This window comes from Lepidochelys kempii, chromosome 1, assembly GCF_965140265.1.
Source record: "Lepidochelys kempii isolate rLepKem1 chromosome 1, rLepKem1.hap2, whole genome shotgun sequence".
Classification (NCBI taxonomy): Eukaryota; Metazoa; Chordata; order Testudines; family Cheloniidae; genus Lepidochelys; species Lepidochelys kempii.
The window spans coordinates 325,911,283-325,936,675 of NC_133256.1; the positions used below are offsets into that span (position 1 = coordinate 325,911,283).

Genomic DNA, 25,393 nt, shown 5'->3' on the forward strand with positions numbered 1-25,393 from the left:
TGACCCCTTTAGTCACAGTCTCATATCAACCTTTCTAGCAAAAATACAAACAAAACCAAACCCTGAGCATAGCCCTGGTGAGGATAAGGTGCTATCTGTAAATACAATATCCATGAGAATTCACAGGAACTCATTCCAGGCTGCTCCCTGATCCCAGAATACCCAGGATCTGACATATAGCACTGCATCTCAAGTGAGTGCACAGTTGCTGTCAAAGGTTTAAGGTGGAATCCCTTGAGGTCCCCTCTGGCAGCCAACAGCCACAACTGTAGTAGACTTTAAAAGGATGTTTACTTTCAAATTCCCTTAGTGCTAAACTACCTATACTTCCTCATGGGCATCTATGTTACCCCTGAAGAGGAGAATTAGCTCATGTGTACCAGACTGTTCTCAGAAAGAGCAAATACACATCAAAAAGTGAGGAAGATATTTGATTAACTAGGGCCAGTCGTCAACAAAGAGAAAAGCTCTTCACTCTGGCTTAGCTCATAGCATACCTGAGTGTACTGAAAATCTCAAAGATCTGGCCTGCCCAGCTAAGGGAGAAGGTCCACAACTGATCATAGAGGGCACACAGCAGGTTCCCTCTCTCCACCTATTTGCAGAAAACCACCCTTTGCTATTCCTCTAACTCAGTCTGCAAACATTCTTACTGCCCTGGCCCAGTTATGACACATTATCATCATCATCACTTTCCCTGGGGGCTGACCACTGTCCCCACTGTTACCACCCACCCCCTCAGCTGGCACACAGAGCCATTTGGGCAGTAGGGGAAAGCAGAAGAAAGTCACAAGCTGAATCTTCTTGGGCCTTTAAGCTGGTGTCTGCAACTGAACGGCTCCAAAATGTGCTTGAATAGCCTCATTTACTCCCCAGGTTTCAACTGAACCTCTGCTCTCTGCAGCAATTCTCACTGACAGAAAATCTACAATGCAATGATACGAAGGGGATGATGAAAAACAGTGTTTGAATAATCCTTCAGCAGTGTAGACGCAGAGGAGGGGTTACTGTGCTGATGTTCACGGCTACCATGAGTAAATGTGTCATGTGTTATATACCTGGATAAGCTACCATTCTGGTAGCTTTTTTTTATAAGAAAGACAGTCAAAAAAGGAAGTACAACACTCCTCATAGTGCCCTAGTGACCAAGAACATGGGAGACTAAACCACAGGTGTCTGTCAATCACTCTTCACTCTCCCCTGGAGCCAGCCCCACTGACGATCAGGGCCTCTGAATTGATGTGTTTCAAGTTATGTGATCTGTTTTGTGAACATGAAACATTAGAATGTTACCAGGTCATTCAAGTCCTATTATCAGTGGGAAAAGGCTGGCTGGACTGAATTTGTAGTATCACACACATTGTACTCTGTACACAGAGTACGAGGTTGAAATAATGCCCATGAATTTTGTTCTCAAATTTGTAACTGCAACGTCATGACTGCAATGTGACAGATGTCAAAACAGAACCGAGTCCCTCATTAATGCAAAGATAAACATACAGAATATATTGTCTTGAATAACAATCCAATATGTCGGTATATGTATGCCATTGCTTGTCATCCTACAGCTGGTTGCACATAATGCCGTACCATCATAAATATGTTTGATTTTGTTTGTCCTTCTGTAACCCTTCTGCCAGATAGAGCTGGCAGCAACACGGGCCAGATTCAATGTCTAGGGGTTTCTCTTACCACCACAAAATAGAACCAGCTTGAGCCCCCACTCAGTAATCTGGAAAAACTAAACACCACCCCTGGGCACCTCAAAGAGGCAATACTTCTCTGTGTGTACAACAAAATAAAATTTAAGATAAAAAAGGGACCCAACATTAATTTGGAAAAACACCACAACCACAATTCTAAACCATGTGACCACAGGCAAACACCCACCCATAGTGCCTTGGGCAGTGTGCTTTGCCTCAGTTTCTCACCTTGCAGTATGAAAGTCTGACCAACGAACATCTCTTAACACACCACTCCCTTCTCCCTCTGCTGCACTCCATTCACAGTTGGCTGTCCTTGATTAGCTAAGACCTGGAGTTCAGAGGTGCATTCACAGAGGTTCACCTCCCCCACAAGGGGGAACCCAGCAGGCACTGAGCAATGCCACTGCTGATTGCTGCTGCTTTCTACTACCATTGGCCACCAATGCTTGCTGCTCCTGCATCACCACATTCTGCCACCTAACCCAGCTCTTATAGATTTCAGCAGCTAGTGCAGAACCTCACAGCCAGTGAAGTCTTGGCATTGTCTTTAACTATCCCACACAAGGTCTAAGGCTTAGCCCCTAGATCTGCTCAGCAGCAATATCAGCTCTCTAAGCAACCCAAACCACACACAACGACTCTCAATTGAATCTAATCAGCTCTATCATTAAACACTGCAGAGAAGCAGATTACATGGTTCCCAGGACTGTTTTAAGCACAGTCCACACCACCAATTAATAACACCTTGTCATAACCATACAGCTAAGGGTAGCATAAAAGCCCTCCTTTACCTGTAAGAGGTTAAGAAGCTCAAATAACCTAGTTGGCACCTGACCAAAAGGACCAATGGGGAAAGAAGATACTTTCAAATTGGGAGGTTTGGTTTGTCCTCTCTGTGTGTTCCCTCTCGAGACAAAGAGAGAGACCAAGCAAGTCATCCAGCTTCTACTGAAATAATAGATCTAAAATTACAAAAATTGTAAGTAATAGCAAGGAAATGCATTAAATTATCTTTTGTTTTAGCTTGTGAATTTTCCTTATGCTAAGAGTGAGGTTTATTCTTGTTTTTTGTAACTTTAAAGTTTTGCCTAGGGGGAAATCCTCTGTGTTTTAAATCTTATTACCCTGTAAAATTACCTTCCATCCTGATTTTACGGAGGTGCTTCTTTTACTTTTTTCTTTATAATAAAGTTCTGCTTTTAAGAACCTGATTGGTTTTTAGTGTCCTAAAAACCCAAGGGTCTGGTCTGTGCTCACCATGTTTACCTATTTGGTTGGTATATGATTCTCAACCCTCCCCAGGAAAGGGGGTGAAGGGGTTTGGGGGATATTTTGAGGAAACAGGAACTCCAAGTGATCCTTTTCCTGAATCTCTGTGTAGCTCACTTGGTGGTGGCAGCAGTACCATCCAAGGATAAGGAAGGATGTGTGTCTTGGAGAAGTTTTTAACCTAAGCTGGTAGAAATAAGCTTAGGGGGGGTCTTTCATGCGGGTCCCCACATCTGTACCTCAGAGTGGGGAGGGAACTCTGACACACCTATTCCCACCCACTCATTTTTGCTAGGATTTGGCATCTCTACCCTTGCTTAGCAAGAGAGGTTCAGTTTAGGGTGCCACTCTCAATCAGGGCATGCTAAGCCCTGTTCTGCTGCCCTTTTTACCCCCTTCATTCAAATACTAGGGTGATTTGCAACCCAAAACCAGCCAAAATTGATCATTTTGGCAAAGCAGCTCCATCTGCTTCGCTCCTAGGCAGAGTAGGGGTGTCTATGCAAACACAGTCTGCTCCTGAAGTGTCTTCCCCTGGCCCATCACTAGATGTCAGGGGAGAGCTCATTCAGACCCCGCTTATACTTCCCATTAACGGAAATTAGAGTTTTTTCATTTGTTACATTGATTACTATGGATAGAGCAACAGGAGCAGCCTTTTAACAGAATGGGCCAATTTCTCTTCTTTTTCTACGCCATTGTGTATCTTGCAGCATAGCAAACAATTTTAGAGCATTTAATATGTAACAAAAATATACTGAATCAATATTTCTGCATTGTTCTATTTGGAAGTCAACATAACTTCTGATAAACAATCAACTGTATTCTGGAAGAATGCACAAAACATTCAGCGGCTCCTTATTTTTAAGCAAAACTGCCTGCCATGGAAAATTCAGTATTTCCCCACACATACCACACAATGGTATTTGACATATTTCATGCATTTTCTATTCATATGCGGTGTGTTAACTTGTCAAATGTTGCCTGGTGATCTGAGTTTTTATAAGCTTAAGTGGCCACATTCTACAAAGTAGGCCAGAAGTTTGCACACAAAACTTTGCATTCAATTAATAAAAGTAAGTAATTAATAATAATAATAATTATAATTTTAAAATATCATGACTCTCCTATGACACTTTTCATAGGAGGTAAGTATCATTATTCTCACTTTACAGACAAGAAAACTGAGGCAGAGAAAGGCAACGTGACTTGTTGTCAGTGATTGGGCTGCTGACGGGTACCTACTACTGTCTGGACATTTAAAAATCCTTAGAGTGCCCAACTATCTAAGCAGGAGTCTGTAAAACACAAAATTGAGTCAAATAGCCTGACTGTGTTTGAAGGGATAGGGCTCCTGGGCCTGGCTCCCACTCTCCTTGTCCCTTTACTATGGTCCCAGATGCCCTAGCTCCGAAAGGGTATGTGATGGGGTGTACAGACCCCACGCTGGGCCTGAAGGGGTTAAAGGACAGTACTGGGCCCAGACAGCCCCAACCCTCCGAGCATGTGCCAACTGGCAAAAGGGTTGAAAAGGGAGCAACCCAGCTCAGAATGGGGAAGGCCAGGGAGGAGGACAAACCTTCCCTGAAGGCTCTGGACAAGGGTACTGGAGAATGCATGTTGAGCCCAGTGGGGTTGACAGTTTGGTTGCTTTTTCTTTTTGCCTTCATATTGGACTGGAGGCTGCTGGAGAAAGGCAGATGGTAGGAAGTGACCCATGGAGTGGAACTCAGAAGGCACCTTTGGGAACCAGATACTGTTGACCCTTCTGGGGCCCTAGGTCAGAACCTGGTGGAGTGGGGGTGCCCAGGCTCCCCTACCAAGTGCTCCTACTACAGGAGGGCCATAAGTCTCCTGCCCACCTCACTGCACCCCTAATTGAGAGAGAAACTGGACTGCAAACCCTACCCACAGGAAGCTGGTGCTAAAGATGCTAACCAGTAGGCCACCTGATCCACCACGGTCTCCATTACAGGGTAGAGGGTAATGGTACCAACAGCCTAACGGCTCGCCTTGGGACTTGACAAACCTATCCTACCTGGCTGGTACACCAGAATCAGTTGTCTCCTTGTAGACACAGGGGGATTGGTGAATGGCCTTCCTGAAAGCAATTCCCCTGAATGCTTCCAGGAGTCTCTCCTGGGGGCTGTAGAGCCACTATCTGCTCTCTCCCAGAGTTGCTCAACTGTCTGGAACGTCCTGCTTTTAAGCTTTTATTCCACCTCTGACAGGGCTGGAGGGGCAAAGCCAGCCTTGCCCACAGCAGCTCTTTAACCCTTTCAGCACTGGTGTGGGGTTTATACATCCAATCACACGTGCCCACAAGTCATACAGTAGGCCTACTATTGCACACACATTTACTGCCATTGTTGATCAGCTACTGTGTGCACAACGGACCATTCAGACACCACTAACATAAAAATAGCTTACTATTACTACTATAATTTGTACTGCAGTAGAGACTGGAGGTCACAATCAGGATCAAGGACCCACTGTGTTGGGCTCAGTCCATACATACAATAAATGATAGTTCCTGCCCCAAAGAGCTTAGAGTCTAGACAGGGAGAGCGTTCAACCGGGGGTGGGCAGAACAGAATGGAAGGGGATGGAAAGGCAGAAGATGAGGGTGACGGTTATGGGAATGTTAGGATTCATGTAGTCCCACACAAGTGCACAGTTTGGAGTCTTCAGCGGGTTGGGGCTTTTTAATAAGATAAGTGGACAAGAGATTAGTAAAGTATCAATAGGCCATTTGCTTAGTCACTATAATTAGGCAGTTTATCAGGGTACCACAGTAGATGTGCACATACCACACTTCCCTTTCTCTGGACTTTAATCACTCAGACTATGTCTACGCTACAAGCAAGGATGCGAGTCTCCTGCTCACATACCCAGGCTCACATTACCGGTCATCGAGCTAGCGCGAGTGTAACTAGAAGTGTAGCACCTGTAGCACCGGCGGAGGCATGGCTGAGCCACGCCAAGTACAAACCTGGCTGAAAACCGTGTAGGTGTGTACAAGGCAGGGGTCAGCCATGCCTCTGCTGCTGCTATCCATGCTACCACAGCAACTTTGCTATTTACACTCACACTAGCTCAATGAGACTACGTGTACATGAGCAGGGGAATCACACACTACTTGTAATGTAGACAGAGCCACAAAGGACAACTGGCTCCTGATTTCCATTTTTCTGGGAACTGACTCACACCATACTATTCTAGCTACAGACTCATAATACATTGTACCATCTAAAGAGTGATATTGTACTCAATTTTACAGTCTGGGCTCCCTCTGTAATTTGCTGCAGAGTGCAGTTCCTGCCGTAGATCTTGTTATACAATACCTGGCTATGCATTTTACAGCATGTAACGATCTGGCGTGCTGGCTGCAGACTAATCAAATCATTTTACTGACACTATACTTTTATTGTAATCTACAGTGCTACGGTATCTATTAACTCCCACCATATTCTGTGTCATTATATCCTAATTTGGCTATACACTGGCAATGTCTTATATACCAAATTAACTTGCATCCTTCTTTAAAGAGAGTGCACTGTGTATAAAATTGACTGTGCAATGATAGCTTTACATTTGTATCATAAAGATGAATTTTCTCTCATCATACTGTATTACCCATAGAGTGATGCTTTAATTCCTCTGGTTATACAGTAGGTTAGTACATTTGAATTGTGTAGTGAGTTGTGGATAGAATGAAATACAATATGGGAATTAATAGTGGCTCCAATATTGTATAGTACAAACATCAGTGCTTTTTTATAACTTTTCAGAGACATGAATTTATAAGGCTATGTCTTTATTTTAATCCCAGACAAAAACTATGTTAAGAGGGAGCTAAATTTGGAAGTACATATTAGTAATTAAGAATAAAATACATTACAGGGATGGTGTAATTACCCCCAAATTAAACATTATAAATCCAGGAAACTGATAAATTTAAATTAGGGCACAACTCTTAACTCTGCCCTGTCATCGACTCTTCAAACTTCCCATATACAGTAACTCCTCGCTTAACATTGTAGTTATGTTCCTGAAAAATGCAACTTTAAGCAAAACGATGTTAAGCGAATCCAAATTTCCCCATAAGAATTAATGTAAATAGGGACAGTTAAGTTTCAGGGAAATTTTTTTCACCAGACAAAAGACTATTTTTTATTTTATATATACATACACACACACACACAGAGTATAAGTTTTAAACAAACAATTTAATACCGGTACACAGCAATGATGATTGTGAAGCTTGGTTGAGGGGTGAAGTCAGAGGATGGGATATTTCCCAGGGAATGTCTTACTGCTAAATGATGAACTAGAATTCAGCTGAGCCCTCAAGGGTTAACTCATTGTTAATGTAGCCTCACGCTCTACAAGGCAGCGCGAATGGAGGGAGGGGAAACAGCATGGCAAACAGAGACAGAGACACACCTGTGTGTGAGAGAGAGATACACATTGCTCCTTTAAGTACCTGACCCCATTTAAGTACACTGCCTTTTTAAGTTAATCAGCAAGCTGTGATGGCAGCTGCTGCCAGGAAGCTCCCGCTGTCCTGAGCCCTGTCGTGTGTCCACCCTGCTCTGTGGAAGATGGAGTAAGCGGGGTGCAGGAGCAGGGGGGAGGGGGACACCCTGACATTAGCCCCCTGTGGCAGGGCAGAAGTAAACCTCTTTAAGGCCCTGCCAAAATGCTGGCTACAGCCTGCTCTCTGGCCAGGAGTAGAGACTGAGGTATTCAGCAGGGAGCCCAGCTGCAAGCCCTAATGAGGGCTGGCTCAGAGAACATGCTGAGCTAAGTACTGACAGCTGGGCTGAGGCATAAGAGAGCTATAAAAGCCCTGGGCAAACCTCAATTAGGAGGCTAGCCTGGGAGGAGACAGGAGGGTGGTATTGCTGTCTCCTTACCAAAGAAGGAAGCCTCAAAAGCAAGGAGACCCTGGGCACGGTCTGTGGGGCACTAGCTGTTGGGGGATCTGGGAACTGCATGAACACTGTAAATAAAGACACTTGGGTGATCCAGCAAAAGAAGGTGTGGAAGATTCTTTATTATACCAGCCTAAACAGAGGGCACAGGCTCAAGAGGGAGAAAGCCTGCAGGGAACCCTGTGACACCCCCTTCTTTCCCCCCAGGAGGTTCTGGAGAGCAGCCCCAAGGCAGGGGGCAGGAGCAGCACAGTGGGGACAGCTGAACTGCCAGCAATTGATAGCCTGCTAGGTGGCTGCTGCACAGGGAACTTAGGGGAACGGGGAGCTGATGGGGGGCTGCTGGTTCACCCTAGTTCCAAGCCCCCACCAGCTAGCTGCAATGAGCTGCTCTTCCTGCAAGCAGTGGACAAAGCAGGAGGCTGTCAAATGACGTTATAAGGGAGCATTGCACAACATTAAATGAGCATGTTTCCTAACTGATCAGCAATGTAATAATGAAACAACGTTAACCAGGATGTCTTTAAGTGAGGAGTTACGGTAGTTAAAACTCACTGAAATCACAGAATCATAGATTAGGGTTGGAAGTGACCTCAGGAGGACCAACACCAACTAAATCATCCCAGCCAGGACTTTGTCAAGCCTGACCTTAAAAACCTCTAAGGAAGGAGATTCTACCACCTCCCTAGGTAACCCATTCCAGTGCTTCACCACCCTCCTAGTGAAACAGTGTTTCCTAATAGCCAATCTAGACCTCCCCCACTGCAACTTGAGACCATTACTCCTTGTTCTGTCATCTGCCACCACTGAGAACAGCCTAGCTCCATCCTCTTTGGAATGCTCCATTCAGGTAGTTGAAGGCTGCTATCAAATCCCCCCTCACTCTTCTCTTCTGCAGACTGAACAAGCCCAATTCCTTCCCTCAGCCTCTCATCATAAGTCATGTGCCCCAGCCCCCTGATCATTTTCGTTGCCCTCTGCTGGGCTCTCTTTAATTTGTCCACATCCTTTCTGTAGTGGGGGGCCCAAAACTGGACGCAATACTCCAGATGTGGCCTCACTAGTGCCAAATAGAGGGGAATAATCACTTCCCTCGATCTGCTGACAATGCTCCTACTAATGCAGCCCAAGATGCTGTTAGCTTTCTTGGCAACAAGGGCACACTGCTGATTCATATCCAGCTTCTCATCCACTGTAATCCCCAGGTCCTTTTCTGCAGAACTGCTACTTAGCCAATCAGTCCCCAGCCTGTAGAGGTGCATGGGATTCTTCCTTCCTAAGTGCAGGACTCTGCACTTGTCCTTGTTGAACCTCATCAGATTTATTTTGGCCCAATCCTCCAATATGTCTAGGTCACTCTGGACCCTATCCCTACCCTACAGCACATCTACCTCTCCCCCAGCTTAGTGTCATCTGCGAACTTGCTGAGGGTGCAATCCATCCCATCATCCAGATCATTAATAAAGATGTTGAACAAAACCGGCCCCAGGACCGACCCCTTTGGCACTCCACTTGATATTGGCAGCCAACTAGACACCGAGCCATTGATCACTACTTGTTGAACCCAACAATCTAGCCAGCTTTCTATCCACCTTATTGTCCATTCATCCGATCCATACTTTTTTAACTTGCTGGCAAGAATACCATGGGAGACTGTATCAAAAGCTTTGCTAAAGTCAAGCTATATCACGTCCACTGCTTTTCCCATATCCACAGAGCCAGTTATCTCATCATAGAAGTCAACCAGGTTGGTCAGGCATGACTTGCCCTTGGTGAATCCATGTTGACTGTTCCTGATCACCTTCCTCTCCTCCAAGTGCTTCAAAATGATTTACTTGAGGACCTGCTCCGGGATTTTTCCAGGGACTGAGGTGAGGCTGACCGGTCTGTAGTTCCCCGGGTTCTCCTTCTTCCCTTTTTAAAAGATGGGCACTATATTTGCCTTTTTCCAATCATCCGGGACCTCCCCTGATCACCACGAGTTTTCAAAGATAATGGCCAATGACTCTGCAATCACAACAGCCAATTCCTTGTTATACGGTTGAATTTGACTATTTTATATACCAGGGGTGACATCCTAGAACCACTGAAATCAATGGGAGTATTGGCATTTACTTCAATGCGGCCAGGAATTCCCCCAGATACCTAGATCACCAGAGCTACCTCTGAGGGTTTTAAATATTCATTGTCCAGGTTCACATATGTTCGTTGTATACACTAGATTGTAAAGACTTTTTAGGAGTCTAGAATATACTTAATTTGTAATTCAGTAAGTACTTTTTTTCATGCCAGCACATATTACACATGGTTCTTTGATCCATTAAATTCCCTTGCTGACAAAAGATCCCTCTTCTCTCACACAAACACCCAGGGAATAAGATATTTCAGAGATAAGGAAGGGGAAAGAAATAATAAAAAATATAGACATAGAACTTGCTGCTGCAGTCCTTCCTCATGCAAGCCTTCTATTTTGCCTGAGTGAGGAGCGCAGGGTCAGGCTCACACCTTCTGCATTAGATATGTGCAATACAAACCTACTTACACACAAAATAGAGGCCAGTGGTAAATTGAATGTCAACAAGTTAGAAGGATTTTAGTTGCATCTTTACCCTGATCTTTGTAAAATAGTTTCCATAGCAGCCTGACATCACAAAATAATTATGCTATGTCGATGACAAGGGGTACCTTCCCAAAGTAACATGCTTAGCAATACTACACCAAATATTCTGTAGAATTTGAAGTTTGTAAACAATCTTTTTTTAAAGCCCTGATTTTTTAAAACAGGTTTAGAGATTAATGTTATTATTCCCTTTAGTCCTATACAATCAAACAGTAGATTTCTCTCTTATAAAGATTAATCTCTCTTATAAACATCCCAGTTTACATGCATATTGTGGGTACAAAAAGCTGCTATAATGGATCTTAATGCAGCAGTTGTGTCCTGTGATCCCATTAGATTGTCTCCCTGGGGGCGAAGGAGAATAATGGCTCTTTTTTGGTCAGAGTGCAAGACAGAAATGGAAATTAAGGTGGGGAGGAAGGGGGCAGAAAGAAAGCCCACTTGCCTGACTGACAGATGTTGGTCACTTTGTTTATTTTTAAGTGGAGAAAGTAAGCATAGTGTGGTGATGAGCACAGTAAATGAAATAGAATAGAGAAGAGCATTCATCTAGACTTGCAATTCCTCACAAATGGATTCTGAAATTAAAGCTGATGCAACCACCAGGCCATCTGCCTGACAACTGGTGATGTGCGAGGTGGTGTGCGAGCTGATGTATATTTCTGTTCTGCTGAGAGGTACTGGCGACAGCTTGGACCACAAACTTCTTTGAGATTGGGTCTGAACGCACCCTTCAATTAACTTTGCTGTCAGGTTGAGTTAACAAAAAGCCCTCCCACCCCCCAAAACAAAAGACAGTGCAATCTCCTGGGCAGGTTTACAACCAAGAGGGTTTGCTGAGTAGTGGGTGGGGGGAAATGGGGAAGTGCATGTATATGCACCAAGCAGCAACCTGTAAGCACAGTGTGATCCTGGAAAAAGCTATAGAGAAAGAGTTTTGGGGTCTGCTGGCTAAAGAGGCTTGGGGCTGTAAGCTAAAAAATGCTCCTTTTGTTCCTGGTTCCTCCTGTGTTCCTTGTAAACAAACAAAACTGCATTAAAGAAAATAGATAAATAAACAAAGACTCCATCAATTTCTACTTCCAACTGGAACATCCCCGAGTCCCAAATTCTGACTAGCTGCTCAGGTCAAAAAGGAGCACCATTTTCTTCAAAAAGATGCAAACCATCTCACACATCTTAAATTCAAACATGCATGGCTGGCAAGCCAATAGGGCTTTAATTTGATACGAGGAAGAAGAATTCAAGAAGGCAAGGCATGACATTTTAAAGCAAAGATAGTCACTAATGGCTATTTTGTAAAGAGTTTAGTTCCCATTTAGACACCTAAATTGGGAGCTGAGCGCTTGTGAAAATCTGGTCCTATGTGAAGGATGCTCTCTACTGTAGCACTGCTATGCTGATGGATGCCACTTCCTAGAAAAGTAATAAAAGATGGCTTTAACCAGAAAGAAGTCTGTTTGCTAAAGATGCAATCTGCTGATAAATCTGGTTGTTCACAAGACTACAGGCATCCAATCCTTCTTTAAAGTTGCCCAAGTTACAGGTTCCCTGGCCACAGTTTATTCAAAACTAACAAGGAATTGCCAAGCAAGCCCATCCAACATGAATCAACAGATTGTCAATTAAAAGACTTGTTTAGCTTTCTCTTGCAATCTGAACCCTCCACCCCGTACAGGGAAAGAAATATCTGCAGCAAACCTTAGATATCTAATTTGAGAAACGATATTATTGTGGTATCATGCTTATACTTGCAGTTAAGTGTCATTCTTTTACTAATTGGTGATATAATTTTACCGAGTAATCTGAAAGAGAAATATTAAGAAAAAGGAGCCAAGTAGTAATTAACTTTCTTTCGAGGAGAAAAAGCAGTAAGAATGATAAATTCTTATTTTGCTGAAAGAAAGAGACCATAATTTCTCTCTCAGGGAATTAATCTAAGAATCTTAAATTAACTCTTTGGGAAGCTACACTTTAAGCTTTCCTAGTGAAGATCCACTGCCATGTTGGGGAACATAATACTCTAAGATTTAGTAGCTGAGTTTAAGTAGATGAATTCCTGGGGGAAATCTTATCCTGAAACACATTGTCCTAATCAGTTAGTAAAATTCATTTCTGTTTTTGACAATCATGGCCCATATTTTCTTATCTCTGTATGCCAAAAAGCGTAACAACTTTCTACAAAATTGGTGGATACGTTCTGCACACAGACCCAAACCTCCTAGCACAGGTCTCAAGTGCACCTTATTTTTAGGGACATTGCTCATTTTAGTCCCAAAGCTACCTACAGTCCACAAAAGTTTGGCCTCCCCTTACTTATATATTTGAAAATCAAATCACAAAGTGACTCATTATATTGAGATTAGAGAGTCATTTAAACTAAAGGAATGAATACCATATGATTTTAAGTTTCCTGCACAGTTAATTTTTTGTGCCCCTCATTTTAGGTCTTTGCCACACTGCGTCCCAGCTCTGGTCCTTGGCAGGATGAGAAGTATTCCTCTTTCTCAGTATATGCATAGCCACAGAATGAGCAGGGAATACTGCCTGGGAACCTACTGGTCTCCAGGAATCTACCAGATGCACATGGTCACGCATGCAGAGACCTTGTGCCATCATACTATTATCTGAGCCCTTCCAATATAACTGTTGCCAGGGCTTCTCTTGCCTACTCACTTTCAGGAGGTAAAGAACCACGAGGATGTTCCTTGATGCAGAGGGATATTAGGATGCAATAACTTTTTGCATATTCCCCATATGGATGTTGTTGTTGGGAGGAATAATAATAATATGCATCTGCTGGCACATCCCCTCCCCACCCCATATCCCTGACCCTGAGGGATCTGTTCATATTTTGGTTATATTTTTTGAAACATTAATAACTCCTCATGTCAAGAAAGTATTATTGAACTGAAATTAAGATCACTTCCAAATGCAGACTGAGGGCACACTCTTATGAGCCAAATTCTGCTCACGTTACTTACATGAGACTACTTGTCTCATTCAATAGGCTATTCCTGCAAATAAGGCAAATAGATTTTGGCCCTATGCCAACAAAAACAAGGTTTCACTAGTGGTATTTTCTAAATATCATAACTCAGCACATTTTAATTTGACCTTGTAAGGTCTATGTCTATCTTACTCACACATATTTATAGCATCTAAAACATAACCAGAAAAAGGAGGATGAAATATGACATCTCATCAATTATTTATCATAATTTATCATAAACCATATATCCTTCAGCCCTTTCTTTCTGATATAGTCTCAGTTATTGGATTGAATTATCTTTTCTGAAATAGCACATGATATGCTAGTGTCAAAGAGACTCTCGACAGAGGCTATTGGCTACTTTTTATACTAAATGAAATTCAGAAATTTACATCTGGCTTCTCATAGAGAAAATCAAGCATCCCTTTCCCATGTTTTATATGACCTTCTCATTCTAAGGGCAACTTGCTTCAAGTCTTCTGCGTCTCTCAATCTGCCAGCCATGAAGATGGATAATATCTTTCTTAGAATAGACAGATCTTGGAGTACATTATAGTCTCCTTCTTAAGGATTCCAGCTATAATTTTCTTTCCTAGTAATTGGGATTTGCACACTGTTCCACACAATGATGCATATTCTAGCTATCCGCTCTGTCATGCTGCCACTGCATTTTTTTAACAATGCCACTTGTAACTGATGTTATCAAATTCTGCAGACTTTTCCACCTTTAGATTTCTTCATGTCTTTCTTTTTCCAGTTCACCATTTCTGAGCGAACACATGTTTTTAGTTTTATTTCTTTGTGATGTTTCACTACTGTGACCTTGTCATTCTTCAAAGCTGGATCCTGTTGGTTTTCAAATACTGAGTCCAGACTGTCTGATCATGCTACAAATTTTTGGTCCTGATATGTCTGGTGTTTTTATCTTTGTAGGATCAAAGTTAGGCTGTTTATACCACAGTACATTACACTTCTAAAAAGGTATAGATGTCTCCATGCTTGAAACTCACCTGACCTTATTTCATAAAATATACTCTACTGTATCTAGTTGTACCATGCTGCTCCTCATCCTTGTTTCATTTTCTTATATAGAAACTTTCTTCATTAAATCTGTGTGGGATTTTCAAAAATACTTGGCAATGGCCTAACTCTGCTCCCAACAAAGTCAATAGTACACCTCCCACAGATTTGGGAGATAGGCCAATGCTGAATGCTTTTGAAACCCTACCACTCATGCACAAGTACCTGGTCTGCCAATGTTCCATGCTTGATACTCTCCTTTCTTTATGCCCTCTCTCGGGTTTCTTTTTGCCTCTCATATACGGATTTTTTTTCCAAGTAAATGGAATTCTTCCTCATGTTGATTGGACAACTTCATGCACTATCGTATTTTGCCCCACTGATCCACTCTCTCAATGATTCCCAGCTGATGGATCACAACCCCCCTGGAAAGGAGTACTTGTGGCACCTTAAAGACTAACCAATTTATTTGAGCATAAGCTTTCGTGAGCTACAGCTCACTTCATCGGATGCATAAAGTGGAAAATACAGTGAGGAGATTTATATACACATAGACCATGCAAAAATGGATGTTTACCATATACATTGTAGGAGAGTGATCACTTAAGATGAGCTATTACCAGCAGGAGAGTGGGGTGGGGGGAGAGAAAACCTTTTGAAGTGATAATCAAGGTGGGCCATTTCCAGCACATTTCTAGGAGTTAACTGAGGAACAGTGGGGTTGGGGGGGGAGGAATAAACAAGGGGAAATAGTTTTACTTTGTATAATGACTCAACCACTTCCAGTCTCTATTCAAGCCTAAGTTAATTGTATCCAATTTGCAAATTAATTCCAATTCAGCAGTCTCTCGTTGGAGTCCGTTTTCGAAGTTTTTTTGTTGAAGAATAGTCACTTGTAGATCAGAAATCGAGTGACCAGAGAGATTGAAGTGTTCTCCGACTGGTTTATGAATGTTATAATTCTTGACATCTGATTTGTGTCCATTTATTCTTTTACGTAGAGAAACTGGCCACTAAAGCAGCCTCAAATTTCCAGTAGCCCCTTCAGTTCTTGCACTGTCCCCTCAACTGAAGATAATCAGTGGCTGTAGCAGCACCGCCCTCACTTCTCTTATGGGCGAGCTCCTAATTTTCCCTATATGCAAGGACCCCACGCAATGCACAACCTCACTCTTCTTTGTGCAGGGATTTGGTATCCTGCCCCACAATGCACTGAGTCTGCATTGGTTTGGCTGCAGTCAGGGCCCTCTCTGCCTTTTATCAGAATTGTTTCCTAACAGATCCACAGCCCACTTTTCCCAACAGGAACTGAAAAGCTCAGTCAGCTCAATCTGGTGAGGAAGTATTTAATTTAACTAGAGTTGGTATCGCTGTTGAAACTATGTAAATCCTTATGGATGTTCTGGGCCTGACTTTCTACTGTCTTAGGTCTTGTGTACTCACTGCATTTATACAGAGGGGGTGAAAAGTGAGTGCAAAATGCTAAAAAAGGTGTGAGTGAAGAATTCTCCTTTGTACCATTATACAGCTATTTAGTTATAGATTTTAAGTCCAAAAGGAATCATTTTCATCATCTAGTCTGGCCTCCTGCATAGCAAAGGCCATAGAATTTCACCAAGCATTTCCTGCATCAACCCCATAACCTCTGGATAAGCTACAGCATATGTTTTAGAAAGAAACATCCAATCTTGTTTTAAAAAGACTTCAGACAACAGAGAATCCACCAACCCCCTAGGTAAGGTGCTCTAATGGTTTATTACCCTCACTGTTAAAAATGTGCACTTTATTTCTAGTCCACATTTTTCTACCTTCAGCTTCCATCCACTGGTTCTTGTTATGTCTTTGCTAGATTAAAAAGCCCTCTACTACCAGAAATCTCTTCCCCATGTCAATACTTGTAGACTGCAATCAAGTCACCTCTTAACCGTCTCTTGGAAACACTAAACAGATTCAGCTTCTTAGGCTCTCATTGGAAGTCTATTCCAGACCTCAGATCATTCTTGTAGCCCTTTTATGAATCATTTCTAATTTGTCAATATCCTTTTCAAAGCATAGATACTAGAACTGGACACATTATGTCAGCAGTGGTCTCACTTATGCTGTACAGAGTGGTATTATCACCTCCTTACTTTTACTTGATACTTGCTGGTTCATACATCAAAAGGATCACATCAACTCTCTTACCTACAGCATCACACTGAGGGCATGTTCAGTTTGTTATCCACCATGATCCTAATTCCGCTTCTGAATCACTGCTTTCCATAATACAATCTTCCATCTATAAATCCCATCCTTCATTCTTTATTCCTAGAGGTAGGAACTTGCATTTGACTGTATTAAAACACATGTTGTTCAAGCATGCCCAGTTTACCATATGATTTATATCACTCTGTAAAACTGACCTTTCCTTATGTAACCCTTCTGCCTGTCAGAGTTGGCAGCAACAAGGGCCGGCTTCAATATCTAGGGGTTCCATTCCAATAACACAATGCAAAACCGGCTCGAGCGCCCACCCAGTGACCTGGGACAAATATATACCATCCCCACTGGGCGCCTCCAAGAGGAAATACTTCCCCTTTTGCAAACACATAGTCTGAGTGTAGCAAAAACGCCTTTTAATAACAGAGAGAAACAATGTGGCATTATGTTGGGGAAACACCACCAACAGGATTCATAACACAACCCATGAGCAAAAAACCCACCCCAAGCAAATTGGGGCATGTCCTTTCCCTTTGGTTCTTGAGTCCAGCAACCCAAAATCACCCAAAGTCCCAAAAGTCCAACAACCCAAAAGTCTCTGTCCCTGGTCAGGGCAGCCCCAGAGTTCAAAAGTTTATCTGCAGAGTTTTACCTCCCAACCTGGATGGAGATTTGGGGGGGTGTGTTTAACGGGCACCTTACGTGGTCCAGAGCTGATGGCCCCACCTCTTCATGGGGCTCTACTCTGCCAGCCACCCCATGAGCTGCTCTAGGCATCCAACAAACTGCTCTGCTCCACCAGCCACTCCACTCGCCGTCCCGCAAACTGCTCTGCTCGCCGTCCCGCAAACTGCTCTGCTCCACCAGCCGCTCGCCGTCCCACAAACTGCTCCACCATATATCTTCAGGCTCCCCCACAACACCCAGTGATTTCAGCTCTTAGTAAGTTTAGCTCTTTTGTGATTTCAGCTTGTAGTAGGGGAGCCTCAGCACCGGTGCACTATTAGCCCAAAGTGAATTCAGCTCAGCAGCCTGAAACCAGACTCCTAATGGAATCAAAATTAGCTCTGATATTCCACAGCGGAGAGAGGACGACGTGCAATTAGCATGTAAGGCCCTCACCAGGGGGCCCATACCACCAAGTATTAATACCTGTCCCCAACCTATCTCAATTCACAGAGTTTTGGAACCCATGTCCCTTGCCTAGCGAGTGCTACTTAGTTGATGGCGAGTCCCTCCATCATCACAAAAGACCAAGTACAGTTCCACTGTCCTTGATTCCCATAATCAGGGTAATAACAATTTATTCTTCCTGCCCCAATAACAGAGACACTGGGGATCCCACAGCAGCCAAAGTGACCACTTGGGCAGCTATGGCCTCATTCTAGGTGGGATGGGTGTGCCTATGCAAATGAGATCAGCCCCTGAAGTTCTTTTCCACAACTTGCCACACCTCACCACCCGATGTCAGGGTGGTGCTCATCCTGACTCCGCTTACACTTACTATATTTATCATTCACCAATTTTTTGTGTCATCTGCAAACGTTACCAGCAATGATTTTATATTTTTTCCCCAGGTCACTGATAAAGATATTGAATAGCAGTGGGATGAGAACAGATCCCTGTGGAATACCACTAAAAACATCTCCGCTGAATGATTATTCCCCATTTACAATTATTTTTTGAGATCTATCAGCTAGGCAGTTTTTAATCCATTTAATATGGGTTGTATTTATTTTGTATAGCGCTATTATTTTAAATCAGAATATCATGGGAGACTTGGTCAAATTCCTTAGAGAAGTCCATGTATTTTATAGTATGTCAATACAGCCATATTTATCAACCAAATCTGTGATCTCATCAACTATATCACTTTTGTTTGACAAGACCTATTTTCATAAAACCATGTTGATTGGCATTAGTTATATTTCCATCATTAAATCTTTACTGATTGCATCCTAGATCAGCCTTTCTGTAATCTTGCCAAGAATCAGCGTCAGGAGAACTCGCCTACAATTACCTGGGTCTTCCAGTCTATCCTTTTAAAATATTGGCAGAACACTGGCTTTTTTCCAATCTTCTGGCATTTACCCAGTATTATAAGATTTGTTAACTATCCCTGTCAATAACTTGGAGACCTCCATAGCCAGCTCTTTTAGTTTTCATGCAAGAATTTTATCTGGTCCTGCAGACTTAACCCAAGTGTAAATGACAACACAAGGTGCAAGACAGTGGAGAATCAGGCCCTTTAATTTTGACGCCACCCCTCTTGCCATCTTAATCAGTGCACAGAACTATGATTCTATTTAAAAGCCTGTATATTGCTATGCATTCCATACCAGCGTGTTTCAATAGATGTTTCTGCACTTTCCTTGTGTTTGTCTACTTTTTCCTTACCTGGAACTTACAATCTTACAGTGACCCAAGAAAACCAAAACAAACATAAAAAGCAACCACAAATGCCTTACAGTGAGAGACTTAATGAGCTCAGTTTCTTTAGTTTGTGAAAAAGAAGACTGAGACATGACTTGATCTGTGAGGTACCTAGAACGCTTTGGATGCTTGATAAATAATAAGGAGCAAAATAACCAGTTTCCACATGTGAAGGGGAAAAGTTGTACATGCACATACCTGTGCCTGCTTCTGGTCTAGGTCTATACAGATTCTAACACAGAAAATTGGTGTAGAGTCCAACATTTGTGTGCATGCAGGTGTTCAAATTGTTCAAAGTGCATGTATAAATATTTGAATATACAGTTTTGCAGGTGCAAGAGTGGACGTCATGGACTGAAAATTGGGCCCTTATAGTTGGCTCTCAGTATATGAAATTGCCTATTGATATCCGTACACGTGTAATGACAAAAAGAGTGTGAACATGACAAAAATCATTACGGAATTTAATATATGCTTTCTACAGCTACACAATTGAGAGCCTGAAGTGTAATTTTTCTCACATTCTTCTGGCTAATCAAGCATTACATACCCAGAAAGAGAGATTAAAGTGTATGTATTTCAGATATCACTTACCTTTTATTCAAATAAAAATTCTGTTTCCAAATAAGGGCCATATCATCTGTAAGTCTCTCCTACATGAGTTATTACAAACTATGTCCTGAAGGTTTTTTAATACCAAAATCCTAGCCCATTCCTGCCACCCTAACTCAAGTGAAATCCCCTAGGCTGAATGAGAACTGAATGTGGCATCATCAAAAGACATCAACCTTCGTGTTTGATCCTTCATATGTAAATGCAACACCTCTACTATTGCCAAATTTAATAAAAGCACTACATTGTGTTCTTCTATTTTAGGATGTATCAAAATAAAATATGCAACACACTTCAGTAGAAATATGCATATTTTACTACTTCAAAGGTGCTTGGTTCTTGAACTAAATAGACATATGTCTATTTAGCTAACATTTTATTTATTATTATAACATTTATTTATGAGAACCACATTGTATACTTATTATGCTGAATGACCTACACTCTTAAAATAATGAAACAACAACAAAAACAGAAAGTGACAGAACTTGTGGAAGTGCAGAACTGAAACGGAGTAATGCTGATTTTCTTTTCTAGTTATACCACTGTTCCACAGGTTTCAGAGTAACAGCCGTGTTAGTCTGTATTTGCAAAAAGAAAAGGAGTACTTGTGGCACCTTAGAGACTAACCAATTTATTTGAGCATAAGCTTTCGTGAGCTACAGCTCACTTCATCGGATGCATACTGCGGAAACTGCAGAAGACATTATATACACAGAGACCATGAAACAATACCTCCTCCCACCCCACTTACCTGCTGTAAGTGGGGTGGGAGGAGGTATTGTTTCATGGTCTCTGTGTATATAATGTCTTCTGCAGTTTCCGCAGTATGCATCCGATGAAGTGAGCTGTAGCTCACGAAAGCTTATGCTCAAATAAATTGGTTAGTCTCTAAGGTGCCACAAGTACTCCTTTTCTTTTCACTATTCCACAGCAATTACATGCCGCCTTCTGCTATAAAATCTTAAAAGCATGCAACCTGCAAGGATCTACAATTGTGGATTTTCAGTCACATTTCTTTATCTTTGAGGCAGATTTTTGAAGCCTGATTTTAAATTGAATGATCAGATAATAGCGAAATTAAGATATAATATTTAGCAAAGCAGCAGTGTCCGACCCTTTCGGTATCCTGTATCTTTCTAGTCCTTCTCCCCCAAAGGCTTTCACAAAGAGCTGACAATGAAAGACAACCAACCAGCGTTATAATTATAAGTTCATTTCCATGGGATTTTCATTTTGGAATGAAAAAGATCAGATATGATTTTCAATTGAACTCAGCACTGGCTAAATTATGCTCCCATTGAAGATGATGGTTAAACTCCCATTGTTGACTTCCATGGGAGTGGTTAGGCCAACTTTGGAGCTTTGAAAATCTTGCACTTCAGATTTGCTTGAAAAATGAAACACAAGTCATCAGTGCAATCCTTGTGTGTGTGCAGCTTGGTTCGAATCCAACCAACTCTTTTTTCAAACAGACAAATTTGTGCTGTGATTTCTAAGCATTTTTTCTCAACTGCACAGGAATAAAGTCACAGAGCCAAAAATCATTCCTGGCTTACAGTGGCTTCTGTTTGTGTAAATCGGGCCCTCTGGTCTCTGGTGTTGGAAATTATACCAGTGATCTGGAAAGTTAACTGCACTTGCCGTGTAAGGTGCATGACCAAAGCAGGTTGGGGATTCACCAGTTCAGTGCATATTCACAGCACCATCTACCAGGTAGGTTTCTGTGGAGCCCTGGCCACAAGTCAAAGCTCCACCTGTCTTGGTAGACAGCAAATCCCCAGTAGAGCACCGGGGACCTTAGTGGTGCAAAGAAATGCAGCTTGCACCTCCCTGCGTCAAGGAGGATCCATAAAACTAACAGCATATTTGAAGGTATTTTATGGGAGAGAAAAAGAAGTGGCTAATATCACACAAGATTCCCAGTGCAAATATAATAGGCCAATTCCTATTCTCATTGAAGTCAGTGGCAAAGCTATCATCGACTTTAACTGACTTCAGGATCAGTCCCAAAGTGATAAAGGAAGCCATTGTTCTGTGCAGAAACTTAAACACTATAAACAAAACAACCAGCAAGTATACCTAGAATATATAAACAAATAGTACATAAGAAACATGAAGAACTTGAAAACCCATTCTGAACAGACAAGAAATTCCTACCACGCAGTAACTGTAAATGACAAATTAAATAATAGTGAACAAACAACTTGGAAGAATCAGAGCTGTGAAAATTAAATGAATTTAGCTGTACTAAGGAGACTGGAGAAGTAACTGTAATACCAATTTTGGAGACATTTCCCTGTGCTTCCAAACAGCTTATTTCTGCAAAGCAAAAATCTCAACTTCAGTGGTTTCCGCAGGAGGGCAGGTGAGATTTGTGCTTAGACATCATGCTCAGGTCCTCCCCAAAAAGAAAAGGAGGACTTGTGGCACCTTAGAGACTAATCAATTTATTTGAGCATAAGCTTTCGTGAGCTACAGCTCACTTCATCGGATGCATACTGTGGAAAGTGTAGAAGATCTTTTATACACACAAAGCATGAAAAAATACCTCCCCCCACCCCACTCTCCTGCTGGCAATAGCTTATCTAAAGTGATCACTCTCCTTACAATGTGTATGATAATCAAGTTGGGCCATTTCCAGCACAAATCCAGGGTTTAACAAGAACGTCTTGGGGGAGGGGGGGTTAGAAAAAACAAGGGGAAATAGGTTCCCTTGCATAATGACTTAGCCACTCCCAGTCTCTATTCAAGCCTAAGTTAATTGTATCCAATTTGCAAAATTGTTACAGATTTTTTTTTCTTGTGAAAATTGCTTTTATTTCCTTCTTAACTCTGGATCTCATTCCTCTCTCCTCTACTTCCTGCTGCCAAAACCTAAGATTTTCCACAGGCTCTTCAAAGCTTTGTTATACCCTTCCCCATCCTGCTCCTCTCTCCTAACCCAAACTATAGCTTGTTTAGAAACCGAGGGAGGGAATACTAGGGATGCTCAGGGTTTCTCTCTCCGTGTTTCTCCTTCTTCCCCGTGCACTTTCCTGAGGAAGGCACTACATGCCTGTGATGAGGAATTTCAGATGAAGTTTGCATACCTTTACATTGAAAATAATATCTACAATGGGATTTCTATCTTTTTGCCATGGGGATGGGGATGGGGGGGCGGGGAAGGAAATAAATCTTGTTAAACACACACACACACAGAATCCAACGACCTCAGCTGTCCTCCAGCCTGGCAAGAATAACAAGACTTCATCCTGTGATGTCACTGAAAGGAGGAAGGTTTCCTGGTAACTACATGGAAATTCGCACTAAGGTCTAACCTTCAACAGGTTACAATACTACTGCAAATAACCTCCAGCAGTCAATCTTTTGTGTTCTATGTGGCCTCTTTATAGCATCCCCAGGTTTCCCCTACCATTTTGTTATGACCTTTGGTCTACTAGAGGACAGATTTTTGCTGGTGGTTTCACTACACTGCTTAATATGCCAGCCCTGTCCAAATGGATGTTCTGGCTTGGAGGTACATGGTTTAGTTTCTAGTTTCCTCTCTGTTTTATTTAACAATTTCTGCTCACTGGGGCGGCTTTCTAAGGCACACATCTGTTTTTATGAGGATGCGAGGGGAAGAGACAGCGGTCATATGTTACTCTAGCATACGCTTCAGTACATTACAGGCAATCACAGTGTAGACAAGGTCGGATACAGATAGGTAATCTAAATTGTTAATGCAGTTAAGCTTTTTCATGTATTGGCATGATCTCCCTACTTCTCTCCTTCCACGGAGTGACTTTAACTCCGGGCACAGTTACTGCACGGAAGTTTTGACTTGACACCCCTACACATACCCACTCACCTCCCCTCTCTGCGGGGAGGATATTACCCCTGGACAATCAGTGTTCATCTTCGTCAGGGATTTGCGTTTTCCCTGGCCCTTCACTGCATGCAGGATAGTAACCCAGTCTAAACGATTGCCAGTGCATGTATGTTTCTCCAACCCCCACCCCCCTGCTAGGAGACTGTTGATTAACCCTTGGCGGCAGATGCTGGTGAATGGGAGCTGCATGACAACCCCCACCCCCCCGCACCATTAACCCGTGAGAGCCGGGTGCCCGCAGCAGGCATAAGTTTCTTCCCCGCGCCCGCAGTGCTGGCTGAGCCCCTGACTCACCCGAGGTGAGCTGCATCCAGGCGCAGATCTTGTAGACGGTGGCCGTGTTGCAGAAGAAGAAGAGGGTGAAGCAGACGATGCAGGCGATGATGAGCGTCATGGAGAGCCCGATGAAGAAGGAGGCGGCTTTGAAGGCTCGCGCGGGCAGGCTGGAGAAGTCCGTGAAGCTGCCCCGGCAGGTGAGCTCCCGGGAGAAGCCGTTGCCGATGCAGTAGTGGAAGAGCCCGAAGTAGCCCGCCTGCGGGGTGTCCACGCCGTCGCCGATCCAGTAGGGCTGGATGAAGCACACCACGTTGACGATGGCAAAGCAGATGGTGAAGATGGCCCAGAGCACCCCGATGGCCCGCGAGTTCCGCACGTAGTTGGTGTGGTAGAGCTTGGCCGCCTCCTGAGCCGGCAGCATCCCCGCCGCTGCCGAGGCTGCCGCCGCCGCCGCCGCTCCGGGCATCCTCCCCGAGAGAGCCCCGCGCGGTGCACTGCCCGCCCCGGCGCTGCGACAGCCAGACCCTCCGCCCAGCGTCACACGCTTCGCGGCATCCCCCGCCGCCGCCTAGGGGGCGAGCATCCCCAGCCGGCAGGCGCTGGCCCGGGCGAGAGCCCGCCCTGCTGCCGTCGCCGGCGCTGCGGCGGCGAGTGCAAAGCCCCCGGCGCGGCCAGGCGCGCTGCTGCTGCTGCTGCTGCTGCTTCGCCGGCGGCGGCGGCGGCGGCTGCTGCGCAACCGCGTCCCGCCGCTGCCAGGCCTGAGGGGGAGGCGCGCGCTCAGGTGGGCAGCTGCCGTGGGGGGCAGGGGGCAGCCGCGCTCTGCCCCCGCGCAAAGGGGTGGGGCCTGGGACCCGGCCGCCGTGAGGCCGCGAACAGAACGGCTGCGGCCCGGGGGCTCGCAGAAGTTGGGAGCGGGAGTATCTGCAGGCAGGGCCACCCGGCACGCGCGGGGTCCATGGGGGGGGGGCAAAGCCTCCAGGCTCCCCTAACTCAGCCGCAGTGTGGGCTTCCTGGGTTTTCAGCTGAGGTTTCTACCCCTTCAGGCTTAGAAGCTTGTCACTGGTGTTGTAAAGACCACTGGCCTCTCGCGGGCATCTCTGGGGGCTGGCATAGCCACCGCTGGAAGAGCCTCAGGCACCTGCCTAGCTTCCCTCACTCATGCTGGCACATGGACTCTCTCACCAACAGGAGTTGGGCCAATGAAAGATATCACCTCACCCACCTTATCACTCCCAAATCCTGGGACCAACAGGGCTACAACACTGCGAACAGCACTGACTGTCCTTTGTCCCCCACAATCCAGTAGCTGTCTACAGCACAAGGGAGGTGAGCAGAAGATTGGACACCAGTCCCTAGGCAGGGGCAGTAGCTGTCGGCATAAGGTTGAGCTACCTGCCACTTGCAGCAGTGGTGGCCAGACTCCAAGATCTGACTGTAAGTGGGATTCTCCACTGC

General features: G+C 43.9%; 1 protein-coding gene across 6 annotated transcripts in view; it reads right to left on the minus strand.

Moving 5' to 3' along the window:
* LHFPL3 (LHFPL tetraspan subfamily member 3) overlaps positions 1–24,698 on the minus strand; it is a 401,928-nt gene extending 377,230 nt beyond the window's left edge. For 4 of the 6 annotated variants that reach the window (XR_012156833.1, XM_073328517.1, XM_073328518.1 and 1 more), the window contains exon 1: positions 23,957–24,698. Coding sequence is in view for 5 of the 6 variants with exons in the window: in XM_073328517.1 (XP_073184618.1) it covers positions 23,957–24,404 (448 nt within the window). In the remaining variant the exon portion in view is untranslated. The remainder of the gene's footprint in view (positions 1–23,956) is intronic. The other 2 variants (XM_073328515.1, XM_073328519.1) reach the window with 2 other exon arrangements.
* Between the last annotated feature and the right edge of the window lie 695 nt (positions 24,699–25,393).